At 53.0% G+C, this 13379-nt stretch overlaps 1 protein-coding gene across 1 annotated transcript in view; it reads left to right on the forward strand.

Moving 5' to 3' along the window:
• Window positions 1-13379, forward strand: part of VAC14 (VAC14 component of PIKFYVE complex) — a 70703-nt gene that overhangs the window by 38401 nt on the left and 18923 nt on the right. Inside the window, exon 14 of the mRNA XM_069868682.1 lies at window positions 6963-7095. Within this exon, the coding sequence (XP_069724783.1) occupies window positions 6963-7095 (133 nt within the window). The remainder of the gene's footprint in view (window positions 1-6962; window positions 7096-13379) is intronic.

A 13379-nucleotide genomic window follows, 5' to 3' on the forward strand; every position in this document is an offset into this window, starting at 1 on the left:
TCCTGATGGTTGGTGGCTCTGCCATTTTCCCTGCTGGCATGGAGCTGTGCAAAAGGGTTGGCTTTCAAACATGCTGCTCCGCCTTTTGGAGAGGAGAGGAGTTAGAAGGGTGATTTGTTTCATTTCCTGCATGCTCTGCCACAGCAGCGCTGGGATGTCATGGAAAGCACCAAGAGAGACCGTCCTGACTGGAACTGTAACTCACCTGACTTGCCTTCAGGTATCAGTTCCTCCTGAAATGGTTACAGCACGTGGCTGCCTGGAAAGGTTGGGTAATTCCCAAATAGAAGCCGGAATTACTGGTCTGCAGAGGCTGACATGAGAGAAGTTGATGGTGTAGATAGGATCACCCCCTGTGTAGTTATTTTGCTGGGCTGCCTGGGTTTCCCCAAGGAATCCTGGTGCAGAAATCACCTGGCAAAGTGCATTGCTGTTCATTCCTGCTTGCAGGTTATCTTCTGTACACTCCACCTTTCCGTGCAGCACCCTCAACCTTCTCTAAACTCACCCCTAAGCTTAAACGCTCCTGGTTTTGCGGCTATGCTGAGTGTCCTCTGCATTGCCTCAGCTATACCACAGCTGCATTTTTGCTTATTCATTTACCTTAACAAGCTAAAATGAGCCAGTAGTGGACTGCCAGCCTTCTTAGGAAACCCATCGGCATCGTCCTTGCCTGCTGCTTCCTTCTAGGAAGGCACAAGCACAGACGCTGCATGGGAGTGGGGGGATCGGTGCAGCAAAAGCCTCATTTGGCATCAAATACATACCCCAGCGCATCTGGGCACCCCCTTTCTGGTGAGATGCTGAAGTCTTGGGAATTGTAAAACCAGGGCTCTCTAGCCAGGTAGGAAGGGGAGAAGCATCCGTGTGCCCGGGCTGGCCTGCTGAGCACAGCCTGTGACCGTATGGTCCATGATTTCGGTGATTTTATTTCCTCAGCAGCATCCTGTGCTCTGGAGAGGGGAGAGCGGAGGTTTTGCAGAGCTCAGCTGAGCTGCTGACACGTTCGCATCTGTTTCCAGCTACGCCCTGCGCCGGGTTTTTGGGGGGTTGGGGGAAGGATTTGCCTTTTCTACGGCTCTATTTTTATCCCATTCTGTGAGGCTTCGCCGCTCTGTGTTTGCAAAAAGCTGCAATTCAAAACATCCTGGGGAAGGCTGCCGGGCGGGGGGGAGATGCCACACGGATTCCCACGTCACCGCCCGGGGTTTTGCCGAGCACCATCTGGCAGCTCCGAATCCCACACCGACGATGCTCGAGTTGAGCCCCGCGTGGGTCACGGGCTCACCGACCAGCTCTGCCTGCTGACAGCTTTATCCCAACCGCTCCCGGGAAACGTGATACCCCAGGGACGGCACTCGGGTGGGAAGGATGCTCAGCCCCGCCAGCTCTTAGCTCACCCTCCCTATATCCAAGCTGAAATTGCTTCAGTTAGAGATTGCGGTAAATCATTTTAGCTAAACCGCCGCAAATGCCCTTGTGGATACTCTTTAACCAGCTTACCCAGCTTTAGCTTGCTTCGGAAAGGAATCAATTCTGGTCCAATCTTATTTAAATTTGGTTTAAATGGAGTTAAGCAAGTCCGCACTGGTTTTAATTAAGACCAGTTTGAAACCAATTATAGTGAATTAGTAGAAGTTGCGTTTTCTGGCAGGGTGAAGATCAGCGCTTTGTGGCTGGAGTCGGGAAAGCCAAGTTCATGTTGGAGTCTGCCAGGCCCCCCCAGAGCGATGTGGGGACACCTTGGCCACCGTGGGTCTCGAGATGGCTCAGCCCAAGCAGCCAGACGGTCCGAATGTTCCAGGCTGCTATACAATATATATTTATAAGGGCCTTAATACAGATACCTAATTGCCTGTCACGGTTGATTTATAGCGGGGCTGTGTGAGCGATGGGAATGGCGCAAACTGTCAGCGAGCGCTGGGGGATGCATGGGGGTTTCGGCAGGCAATCGCCATGCTCTGCTTGAGGCGACACCCCTGGGCTGGGGGGACAGCTGCTGGTGCTGGCTTGGGTGGTGTGAGGAGCCCACTCCTGTCCCTCGCTCCACCACAGGCTGGAACGCTTGCCTTGGGAAAGGGTCTGTTAGCCCAGCATCCCAGGATGCAGGATGAACGGCTGAGAGAGCTGGGGGTGTTTAGCCTGGAGAAGAGGAGGCTGAGGGGAGACCTCATTGCTCTCTACAACTACCTGAAAGGAGGTTGTGGAGAGGAGAGAGCTGAGCTCTTCTCCCAAGTGACGGGACAGGACGAGAGGGAATGGCCTCAAGCTCCACCAGGGGAGATTTAGGCTGGACGCTAGGAAAAAAATTTTCACGGAAAGGGTCATTGGGCACTGGCAGAGGCTGCCCAGGGAGGGGGTTGAGTCCCCTTCCCTGGAGGTGTTTAAGAGACGGGTGGATGAGGCGCTGAGGGACATGGTTTAGTGACTGATGGGAATGGTTGGACTCGATGATCCGGTGGGTCTCTTCCAACCTGGTGATTCTATGATTCTATGATGCTGTAGTCACTGAGAATGGTCTGGGCTGGCTGGACTTGGTGAACTCATTTTGGCCACGGAGCTGCTGTTTCCACGTGCCTTTTCCAGGCTGTTTCTACCAGCTCTTGCTTTACTGCTCGGATGTTCCTGGGGACCAAAAATTCCCACTTGTTCCCATTACAGCTGATATCTGGGCTGAGTTTCATCCTTCCTCTGAGCAGGGATCTTTATTCTTCCAGCTCCCTCCTCTAAGCCAGAAATAAAGAATAGGCAGCAGAGCCGTGGCGCGCCACTAGCCCCACGCCGGGTGTGTTAACAGCCGATCTGGCAGGTTACGGATCTGCAAAGTCTCGCTTCGGGGAAAGGGGGAGAGGTGTAAGCGTCAATTAATTAAGCCACAGTTTCCATAACACTTCTCTCTGCTTGTCTCTCATGCTTCATCGAAACACTTGACAAGCTGCTCCTACGGTTCTCTCGAGCCGGGGATGCCGCCGTGCTGAGCCGTAACCCACGGGGCAGCGAGCTGAGCTCCAGGCTACTCCAGGAAGGGTCACACAGTGGCAAACAAGGTGCCAGCCGTTTCCTAGATATCCTGTAAACACAGAGCAAACAGAAAGTTTGGAGGGCTGGGAGGCTTTGCAAGAGAAGTGTTTTGCCCTGCTTGGAAGAACTATGGCCCTTCTAAACTCCAGCTGAGATTTTGGTTGAGTCTTTTACAGCCTGGGAGACTCACGCCCACTGGTTTCTCACCCTGCGACGTTACCCCTGGAGAGCACTCTGGCACAGTGTGCCGTGCCTGGAAACCTTCCGTAGGGACACAGGAGTAGCTGCTGGGTGCCAGGTGGGCAAGGGATGGAGAAATGATCCCTTCTGAGTCCGGCCTGAATGCTCCCAGAGGCGAAGGATGATGAAGTTCTTTAGAGCATGCAAACCATCATCTCACACTTGCCTGTTGTTAAAAAGCAGGGATAAGACTTGTTTTCACCATCTCTGTCCCAGTCAGAGCAAGTCAGAGGAAGAAGATGGCAGGGTCACAGGCTGGAGGTTGATAATCCTGCAGATCGCAGCTGGGATCTGATCTTCCAGGCAATTCTGACTTTTGAACAGCTTAACCCAGTGGATCCTTCCAAGTCTTCAGTCTGAAGCGCAGGAGATGCGCCTCTTCGGGAGTGTGGATCTGAGATGCTTCTGGGTGGTCTGTCTTGCCCTGTCGTTCCCAGCCACACAGCTCCTGGATTTCATGCTGGGTGTGTCATTGCTGGCAACCCGGTGACAGGGGCACTGAACCTTTCAGGGAGGAGAAAAATTGCTCTTGCCTCCTATTTTTCTCCTGGGATGTGTTTTGGGCTGTGTAATGGTTTGGGCTGTCACTGGAAGACAGGTGAGGAGATGGTAAGGTACGAAGCTGGCTTTGCCGTGCGGAGGGAGTGACAGAAGAGCTTCAGGTACTGGGTGAGAGCCCGTGTTTCTGCCAAGAGAGACCAGCCCTCACAGCAGTTACCTTCTTGATGCTGTGGAGATGTCAGAGATGTCAGAGAGACAATTTTTGGGGTCTTGAGAAGGGAGAAACTCATAAGATCAGACCTTGTTCTGGACAAGCTACACTGCTGAGGTATCCGTGGTGGGCACGAAGGTGTGATGCCTGCTAGCCTGCTGCTAGCTCTTGGGTTGCAGTACGGCTCTGGTTTGGACACCTTGGCACTGCTGACAAAATGGGCAAAAATACTACTTTTTCAGGTTTGAAAGACTGTTTCCATCTGCTCTTCCCCTCCCCACCCTCAGCACCAGGAAAAAAACAGCAATGCTTGCCTTTCAGGCTCTGCCTGTGGTGTGGGCTGGGAGGTGTGAGGCTGAGCCATGGGCAGGTGTGGTGGGAAGACGGAGCTGCCCCATGTCGCCTTGTGCAGCCCGTGTTTATTCTCAGCCCCCTTCTGAGCAGTGCTGAGCAGCTGTAGTGACGGCACATGGGGCACGGCTGTGTTTTCACGCTAGATTCTCGCTGCCTTCAAACAAACACACCTTTGTTTTGGAGCTCATCAGCTCAGCTAGATCCTATTATTTTTTTTTACCCAGATCATCTTCCCTGCAGTTGAGGGGAAACACGATGCCACAGCAAACACTTGTGCTCTGGCAGGCGTCTGCTTCAAAGCCTGGTTTGGGGTTTCAGATACACCAAGGCAGGGTGAACACATGACTCTGGTGGGGAGAAGATGCCAAGTTCTGGTCCAGATGACCTCATATTTCATTTTCCTTTTTCCAAGCCTAAGGGAGCTGCCCTGGCTAAGCCCCCGTCTGCATTTCTGTGTAACATCAGGACGGACAGGGTGGGAAACAGCCCAGTGGCTTTTCCATTAGCTTTCCTGTGCTTTGGCAGCTTGATTGTATCTTTAATTGGCTGCTCCATGCTCTGCTGAGTCTCGGTAGAAGCAGACAACATACATAAATCAAACTCTTCAGGTTTGCTTCGACAATCTGATGGAAATAGTGGCTGTTCTCAGGATGGAGGAAATAACCTTGGGGCACCCCATGTGTGCTCCTTCCCACTTTAGCAGGGTTAGACACAGGCTTTCCATGGGAGAAGCTGAGGGAGACAGCTCCCCTTGTTGCAAAGTCACCTTTAAAACCCTCTCTCCAAACATTTGCTTTGAGCGCCGTCCTGTTAAATAAACCATCTGCCCTGTAGTTCCTCTGTGGGAAAAGCAATCTTTACCTGGCAGCACCCTGCGCTTGTAGGTTTGAAGGGATATTTTCTCTTGATGCTCTGCGTACCCTGAGCTCTCTGTGTAGCCCTTTGCCAGCCTGCCCTGGCTACCCACCCTGCAAACAGTCTCAGACTGAGTTAGGGCATCTTACCAAGCAGATGCTTCAGCAGCAAGAGCCACGTGTGGCAGCAGCCCCTGCACCTTCCACCCTGGAGCACCGTTTGCTGTTAAGTGAGCAATGGGAGCCCAGCAGGAGTGAATTTATGGCCCTGAGAGGTGTGGAGGGAGCTGCTGGATGCTTGGCAGAGGCTGTGAGCTGTGTGCCTTCACCATACCTGTAAAGAGAAAACCGAGAAGAGCCTTGCAAGCCCGAAAGCGCGTTGGGTCTGGGTGTGTCGGAGCAAATCTAAACTCTTCTAAGCACACCATCTCTCCTTGTCATCTCTCTGCTTCCATCCTCCTGCTTTCGCACTGTCCCTCCAGCTAGGGCACTTCCCAGACCCTCCTTGCTCGGATCATGCCCCATAGCCATACATGTCTGCCTTTAAGACTTATAAATGTGATCAGTGCTAACTGCTGCCTCGAAAAGAAGCCTCGTGTGCTTTCTGTGCCTGCTGCAGAAGCACTAAGTGGGTTTGTGGCCTGACCCGGCAGGTGTACCAGAAGCAGGGATGCTCGAGGCTGGAGGGACCGCTGCTCCTTCATCCCAGTCCCCTTTCCCCAACCTTAGCTGCTTTTGTTATGAACATAATTTGCAAACAGAGAACAAAAGAAAAACCCACCCCATTTTTTGGCACAGTCTCTAATGGTGGTTTGGCCAGCACTTTGTGCCCCTCCACACCAGCCATGGGGCACATTGTACATGATGCTGTTGTATCAAGTGGCTCCTGCTCAGGAGAAATCACATCACTGAGCATAAACTGGTGGCCGTGCTGTGACCTAGGACTGGATGTGTGTGTTGGCTGCTACACACGCTCTGGGCTCTGGGCATCTGTGGCATGTGGGGCTGGATTAAAGGCTCTTCAACCTAGAAGCGAGCTGGTTTAGGGGATGAGTGTACATGCCGTATCCGAGGAGACGGTATTGCCTGTTATCTAGAGCCTCGTGCTCCCTTCTACTATCAGCTACTGGAGTTTGAGCAGCTCTGGGATGATCATTGCCCTCTGGGACCTCATTGCTCTCTACAACTACCTGAAAGGAGGGTGTGGAGAAGAGGGAGCTGGGCTCTTCTCCCAAGTGACAGGGGACAGGATGAGAGGGAATGGCCTCAAGCTCCGCCAGGGAAGGTTCAGGCTGAACATTAGGAAAAAATATTTCACAGAAAGAGTCATTGGGCACTGGCAGAGGCTGCCCAGGGAGGTGGTTGAGTCACCTTCCCTGGAGGTGTTTAAAGGACGGGTGGATGAGGTGCTGAGGGACATGGTTTAGTGATTGATGGGAATGGTTGGACTCGATGATCTGGTGGGTCTTTTCCAACCTGGTGATTCTATGATTCTATCTCCCAAGAAGCCCATTTCATCCCCTCATGCTGCTTGGCATTGGTCCAGCATGGCTGGGACCTCCACAAGATGTTTTCCTCTGGGATGGAGAGAGCTGCCACAGGGCTGGCTCTACTCAGACTGAGCAGGTGCGATTACATGAGTCTTGGAAGTCTGTTCATGCTGTAACCCTCCTCTGCTGAATGCTCTGGCCGTATTTTGGGTGCCTGCTCTCTGATTGAGAATGCTTTGGCAGGAGGCCCCAGCTACTCTAATGTGCTCTCTCCTTCCCCTGCCTCCTCAGGTACGAAAGGCTTGGAGTGCTCACCTTCCACGCCCACCATGAACTCCTACTTCTACAAGTTCATGATCAACCTGCTGAAGCGCTTCAGCAGTGAACGGAAACTCCTGGAGACCAGAGGAGCCTTCATCATCAGGTCAGAGCACCCCACCTGCCTCGCTGAAGCCCCCGAGCACCCCTGGGCAGGGTGGGCTGGGGATGACGGGGTCAAGCAGCCTGAGCACCGAGCTCCCTCGGGGCCAAAACCATTTCTACAAGTCTCTCTTGCTCACCGGCAGATGGTTAAAGAGCAAACGGGACTCGCCTTTCACATGTCAAGGCACCATATTTCTTGTTCCCATCCCTGGAGGCAAAGTAGCTCCTTATTAAATAGCGTTGTCAGAGCCAGTTTTGTTAACAACTAGACCAGCCAGAGCATGAAGACAGGTTTGTGCTCGGGGTGCCAAGTCAAGTGAATCCCTCTACCCAGCTTCGCAAGATGCTCACCCAGCGAAAGCTTCGTCCCCCAAAGCCACGTGTTTCAGTGCTCGGCGTTAGTGGATTTTGCTTTGGGTTTTTGAGGAGCTGCGGTGGAGGCTGGAAAGCCAAGCGTGTGGCAGCTGGCAGGAGGACATCATCTTTAATGCAATGAAATCTGGGGCAAGGGACACCAATTCCTCAGCTCACTGGGAAATAATGGGTGTAACGGTTGAGGCGAGGTGGAGAAATCAGTGAGGAGGTTGGTGGGAGGAGGGGTCACCACCCTGGGGTTTCCTCATTTAATTTCAGGGAGATGGCATCAAAATGAACATGGGGAAAGCAAGAGCCATGCTCCCGTGGGAGAGGAGAGCTGACTTTCCCAAAGTGGAGGGATGCATGAGGGTCTTATTGCTGTGACTGGAAAATAAAATGTGCAGAGCTCTCAAAATCTGCAAAGCTGAGCCAGAGTGTTGAGTTGTACCTGCGTGGGCAGCGGTTTGTGCCCAAGGCTTCAGACAATCCAAGAGTGCATGGATTCATCCCATGGTGGGATTGCAGTATAAAATAGGGCTTCAAGAATGAGACAAAACATGTGCAGGGTTGCAGCAGCTGTTTGAACTGCAGAACTAGGATTTCAAAGGCTTCTCCATGTCAAAATATGGTGCCATATTGCAAATATCTATTGAAAAACTTCCCCAGGAAAATGTCTAGCTGAGGATTTAATGGCTTTAAATTGGAGGGGGAAAGATTTAGATTAGACATTAGAAAGAAATTCTTCACACTGAGGGTTGTGAGGCCCTGACCCAAGTTGCCCAGAGCAGTGGTGGCTGCCCCATCCCTGGAGATGTTTGAGGCCAGGTTGGATGGGGCTTGGAGCCCCTGATCCAGTGGGAGGTGTCCCTGCCCACTGCAGGGGGTTGGAACTGATGGGCTTTGAGGTCCCTTCTGACCCAGACCATTCTATTATTTGGGGTTTTGTTTCTGGTAGGCGTCTGGAAATGTTAAGTTTAATCATATGGGGGTCTAGGACTAGGGAACAGAAAATAATGCTACTTGTAGTGTCTCTTCTTGATGGTTTGAGGAGTCCTAGGTGGGGAACATGGCCCTGTGCCTTGTTAGGGGAGCAGGGCAAGTAGAGCAATAGTCAGCCTGGGCAGGGTCCTGTTTAAAAGCTTTCCCATATCGTGGCCACCTCAAATTTTTCCCTCCTACTCTGGCAGGATGAGCCTTGGCTGGAGGGCTTGAATTTCCCAGCAGCCATCTGGTGTGGTGGGACCGGCTCGCGACAGCTCAGCAAGCCAAGGCTTTTTATGGTGACTCATGCTCCAAAAAATCCATTCATGTTGTGGTGCAGGTGTGGAGCCGAAGTGGTGGTTCTGGGAGGGGTGAGCCATGCCCTGGGGTCCTACTGGTTAACTCTGAAACCTACTGATGGCGGTTGACGTGCTGGTCTTAACTACATCTGTGTTGCCTCCTGAAAAAAACAAGATGGGAACAGAGCAGGAAAACTTTTACGGGACTCTCTGGAAAAGATTGATTTCTTGCCGGAGAGACCCAGTGAACGTGGGAGCCGCGTGGTGCTATTTTTAGCCACTTTTCAAATTGAAGCCGTATGTGTGTTCCCACATTACATCCCTCCCCTGTCCACAAGCCAGCTTAGCTGTTTTGCACAGCGGGGGGAGAAGCCAGCCTCATGTTTGGCTTGGGAGATGCTGGTCAGGTTTCATCCTGGGCTGGAGAGCACAAAGGGGATGCTTGAGAGACCGGAACGGTGTGCGTTAAAGCACAGTCGTCCCCCGCCGCTGACACAAGCCCTTTGCTCCCCTTGTACCAATCATCTTCCTCTCCTCTCCAGGACCACCACTGCCCTTTCTGCTGCCAGACAGCGAAGCAGGGAAGGAAAACAGACTTGTTAAGTATAGACAATGATTTCCAGCCAAAGGATTAGTGCTCAGGGGAAAGGGAAGCAGGGGACAAGGTTTTTATTAAAGCAAAGTGCAGCAATTTTCCCTGTCACGTTGACAGTGGGCAAGCTCAAAGGTCCAAGAGGTCAGACGGAGAGTCTACGGTTAATGGTAGTTTATTTCTAATCCAACTCAAGCCTCTTCATGTCTGGTTGCTGACTCTGAAAGGACTTCAGTCTCTCTCCTGATATGTCCTCGGAGTTCCGGAGGCAGGGGTTGCAGTATGTTTTGTGCTTGAGGATGGGAGTTTCGGTTGAGCGGTGATCTCTGCAGGAACCTGTGGTGGAACCTTCTGCTCTGTAGGGATGCATGTTCCCCGTCCAACATTGGGAGATGAGTGGGAGAAGCAGCCACAGCTCTCCCAGGCAGAGCTCACCCTCCGTGCCTGGACGGAGCAGAGACGGGGGCTGTGATGGGTGGTCTCACCATCAGCAAACTTGGTCCCAAGCTGGGTATGGGCTGATCGAGATGGATTGCCAGAAAAGACGGAGTGGAGCTAAATGGTAACACAAGCTGCCTTTAAAATAACAGGCAAACAGCTCCAAAGGTTCTGTTAATGAGGAAAAAACCAGATCATTTCCTCTTGCTTGTCCCCATCCGCTGGGCTGGGGGGTAACACGTCACCAGTACACGGTGCATCCAAGAGGTGCCCTTGGAGGAGCCCTTCTTGATCTGCCACCTTCCCTGGTGGGATCCAGTCTGGCATCATCCAATCAAACCATGACGTGATGCCTCATCTGTGCCACCACCCAAGGGGACCTCGCGGAGGCAGAGCCTGTGACCACAGTGGAGCTCATACACTGGGCTTAGCCCCACCAGGAGAAGGGAAGGAAAGCATCCAGAAAAGGGCTCTTCAGGGCTCTTCAAAGCTGCTTAGATGCCTCATGAACACCTGGGAGAGGGACCCTCTTTGTGAAGGGATGTGCTGTGAGTTCTCCAGTGGTACAGATCACTCTGAGTCCCCTGAAGCAAACTGGGGTTGTCACCTGCCCATCACCATCTCCTGGAGGGGAAGGCTGTCTCATGCTTTCCACCCCTTTCTCCTTGAGGAACCACAGAGGGGGCAAACCTGCTCCCATGGTCTCTTCCAAGGATTTTTTTGGCTTGACATGAGTTTCCTGTGTCGCAGCAGATGGGGGTTCCTTTGGGGGTCAGTCTCTCTCACTGTTTTCAGGCTGGAAAAGTTATTCTGCCTTCAAAACTCGGAGTTCAAAGGGCTGCATTCTTGTGCCAGGCACTTTTGCACTTTAAGGTGGTTCCTAAAGTGCTGTGGGCGGCAGGAGCATCGACCGTCACTCAGTGTTACCTCTCACCTTGATGAGTGGACCCGAGACCTTTCAGCCTCCTTGCTAATTGGGAGCTATCTGCCCTAGCTGGCTCATCCTGGACTCAACAGAGCCCTTAAGCAAGAAGCAAATATTCACATTCAGCTGCTGGCCTCCCGACGATGGCTTGGAGCAGCAGAAAAATGCAGAGGAGCTTCCAAAGCGTCACATGGCTCCTTGGAGCAGCTCAACCATCCTCGGGGCAGGAACCCTGCGGAGGGAAAGCTGCTCGGCCAGTCAGGAGGCAGGCAGCAGGGCGGCACTGAGCTTTTCAGCTCCCACCAAGATTTACAGGCTGGATTTAACACTTGCTTGTTGGTACCAGAGCTATAAGATGGGGGAATTCAGCAAGGGGCTAAGCACTATCCTGCAGGCATCAGCGTTGCTGCTCAATGTAGAGTTTGAGGACAGGGCTGGCAGCCCTAGCTGCTTGCTCTTGGAAGGAGGCGTCATCTTCTTCTTTGTCCTTCCCCAGGGCCGGTTGTGCCACCCCTGCATGGTCCCTGGGGTCTGTCTGAGTTCTGAGAGCCTCTGTAGCCCACTGAGCTGAGCCTAGAACCAAAGCAGTGCTGGCCTCCCAAGTAACAAGTGGTATGACGAGAGGAAATGGCCTCAAGTTGTGCCAGGGAAAGTTTACATTGGATATTAGGAAAAATTTATTTACTCCAAGAGCGGTGAAGCACTGGAACTGGCTGCTCAGGGCAGTGGTAGAGTCTCCATCCCTGGAGGGGTTCAAAAAACGTGTAGATGTGTCACTTCAGGACATGGTTGAGCAGTCACGGTGGTGTTGGGCTGGTGGCTGGACTGGATGAGCTTAGAGGTCTTCTCTGACCTTAATGATTCTATGATTCTTTCTGGGATGGAGCAGCTCAGGCATTGGTGGCTGATGTACCTTGCCAGGATGGCAAAGGAACCCTCCAGGGTACAGGATGCGCTTGAGTGGCTGGAGACATCCCTGTGCCTGTTGTGTGTGGATGCTTTGAAGTGAAAGGCTTAACTTTCAAGCCCAGAGAGGCCGTTTTCTCACCGAGCAGCGGCACCCTGAGGCGCGGGATGATGCCTGAGTCAGCGCTTTGCTCCCCAGGCAGGGGCCCACGCGCAGGGGTTGTCTCAGCTTGTTCTGCAGAGCCATTCAACACAACTCCCCACTGCCTAGCACCTTCTCACGGGGTGTTTTCTGAGGTTAAGCTCCATGGAAGGGGCCCTGGGCTGACTTTTCAGCCACCTCCCGTGCAATGCACACGGCAGGCCTGGCCTGTTCAACCAGGCTTGGTTTTCTGGGGGGTGCTTGAACCTCCCCAGGGGGCATTCAGGAGGGTGACCTGGTTCTCCATCTGCTCTGTTAAGATGTAGGTTGGAGCAGGTAAGATATGGCGTTAGTTGAGGAGCTGGGAAGTCCCGAGTCTCATGATGGGGCCACAGGTTTATGGCTCCTGCAGACGGGAAAAGTTCCCCTGGCTGGAAATTCTGCCTTTTCCTTCAGATCTCAAAGTCCTGCTGGGATGATGCCAGTGGAGATCTGGATAGCAAAGAGGGCAGAGCTGGGGGCGCTCACCGGCACATCACCTGGGGTGCATGAAGGGCTTTGCAGTGATATCCTTGGCGTGGGGATGGGGTGGCTGGTCCCCTGTTTTGGGGCAGGAGGGGATGTTTTTGCCCCTGGGAGAGGCTGGGGCTGACTGTGCAGCACCTCTTTCTACCCAGAAAGTGGGGAAAAAGAAGCAAAGTGGGTTCAAACCTGCTAACTGGGATGGGGAGTGAGGGGGAGCAGAGGGCCAGCGGATCCTGTGGAGTGCAGACATCCGATGCTCTTGGCAGGCAGGCAGTGAGGAGCATGTTAAATCGCTTTTTGCTTGGCCTGTCTAGCATTCCCAGGGCCATGCTCTCTGTCTAGGGGTGTGGGAAGGGAAGGGCAGCCTGCCAGTATCCCAGTGGAGAGGGCCTGGGGGAGGGAGTGGGATGGTTTATCGACAGGCTTGGATAGTGAGGGATATGCTAGGGGTCCTGTGCAGAGCTGGGGAATGCTGAAGCCCCAGGATGCCATCGTCCTACAGAGATTCACTGTCCCCTGGCCCCATCTTGGCCCCCCACTCCATCCTTAACCTTGTCCTTTCCTCCTGCCTTGCTGTCCCACCACCCAGCCCATCAGCTGCCCCTCGCCATCAGGAGCTGGAGTGAACCAAAACCCTCCTTTTCTTCCAGGCCTGGATGCTCTTGAGCTCCCTCAGACCCGCAGTTTGCTTAGCCAAATATCTCAATACCTCCCAAGGATCCGGAGGCTCTCAGGGCTGGGATGGGGGATCCCTTCCTGCTCCTCCTTTCTTTGGATTTTCTGATGCCACCGTGCCTCTTCCAGCTCCCGTTGCCAAACCTGTGCCCCGAAAATCCCTCTGCCCCACCAGCAAATGAATCGGGGCTGGAGGAGGAACGTGTGTCTCTTCCTCTCTCCCACCCTCCCAGCCGCTGCATTGCGGAACAAAACCTGCATTTGTTTTCGCGGGAAACATTCAGCTTGTACTCAGCAAAGTGCAAAAACAAAAAAAAAAAAAAAGAAGAAGAAGGAAAGGAAAAAAAAACGCAGGCCCTTTGATAAAGTGTGATATGAACTCGGGTAAAATCCAAACAGCTGTGAGCGCTACAAGGGAAGCTTCTGTGTCAGGAGGCAGTGAGCC

This window comes from Phaenicophaeus curvirostris, chromosome 14 (assembly GCF_032191515.1).
Source record: "Phaenicophaeus curvirostris isolate KB17595 chromosome 14, BPBGC_Pcur_1.0, whole genome shotgun sequence".
Classification (NCBI taxonomy): domain Eukaryota; kingdom Metazoa; phylum Chordata; class Aves; order Cuculiformes; family Cuculidae; genus Phaenicophaeus; species Phaenicophaeus curvirostris.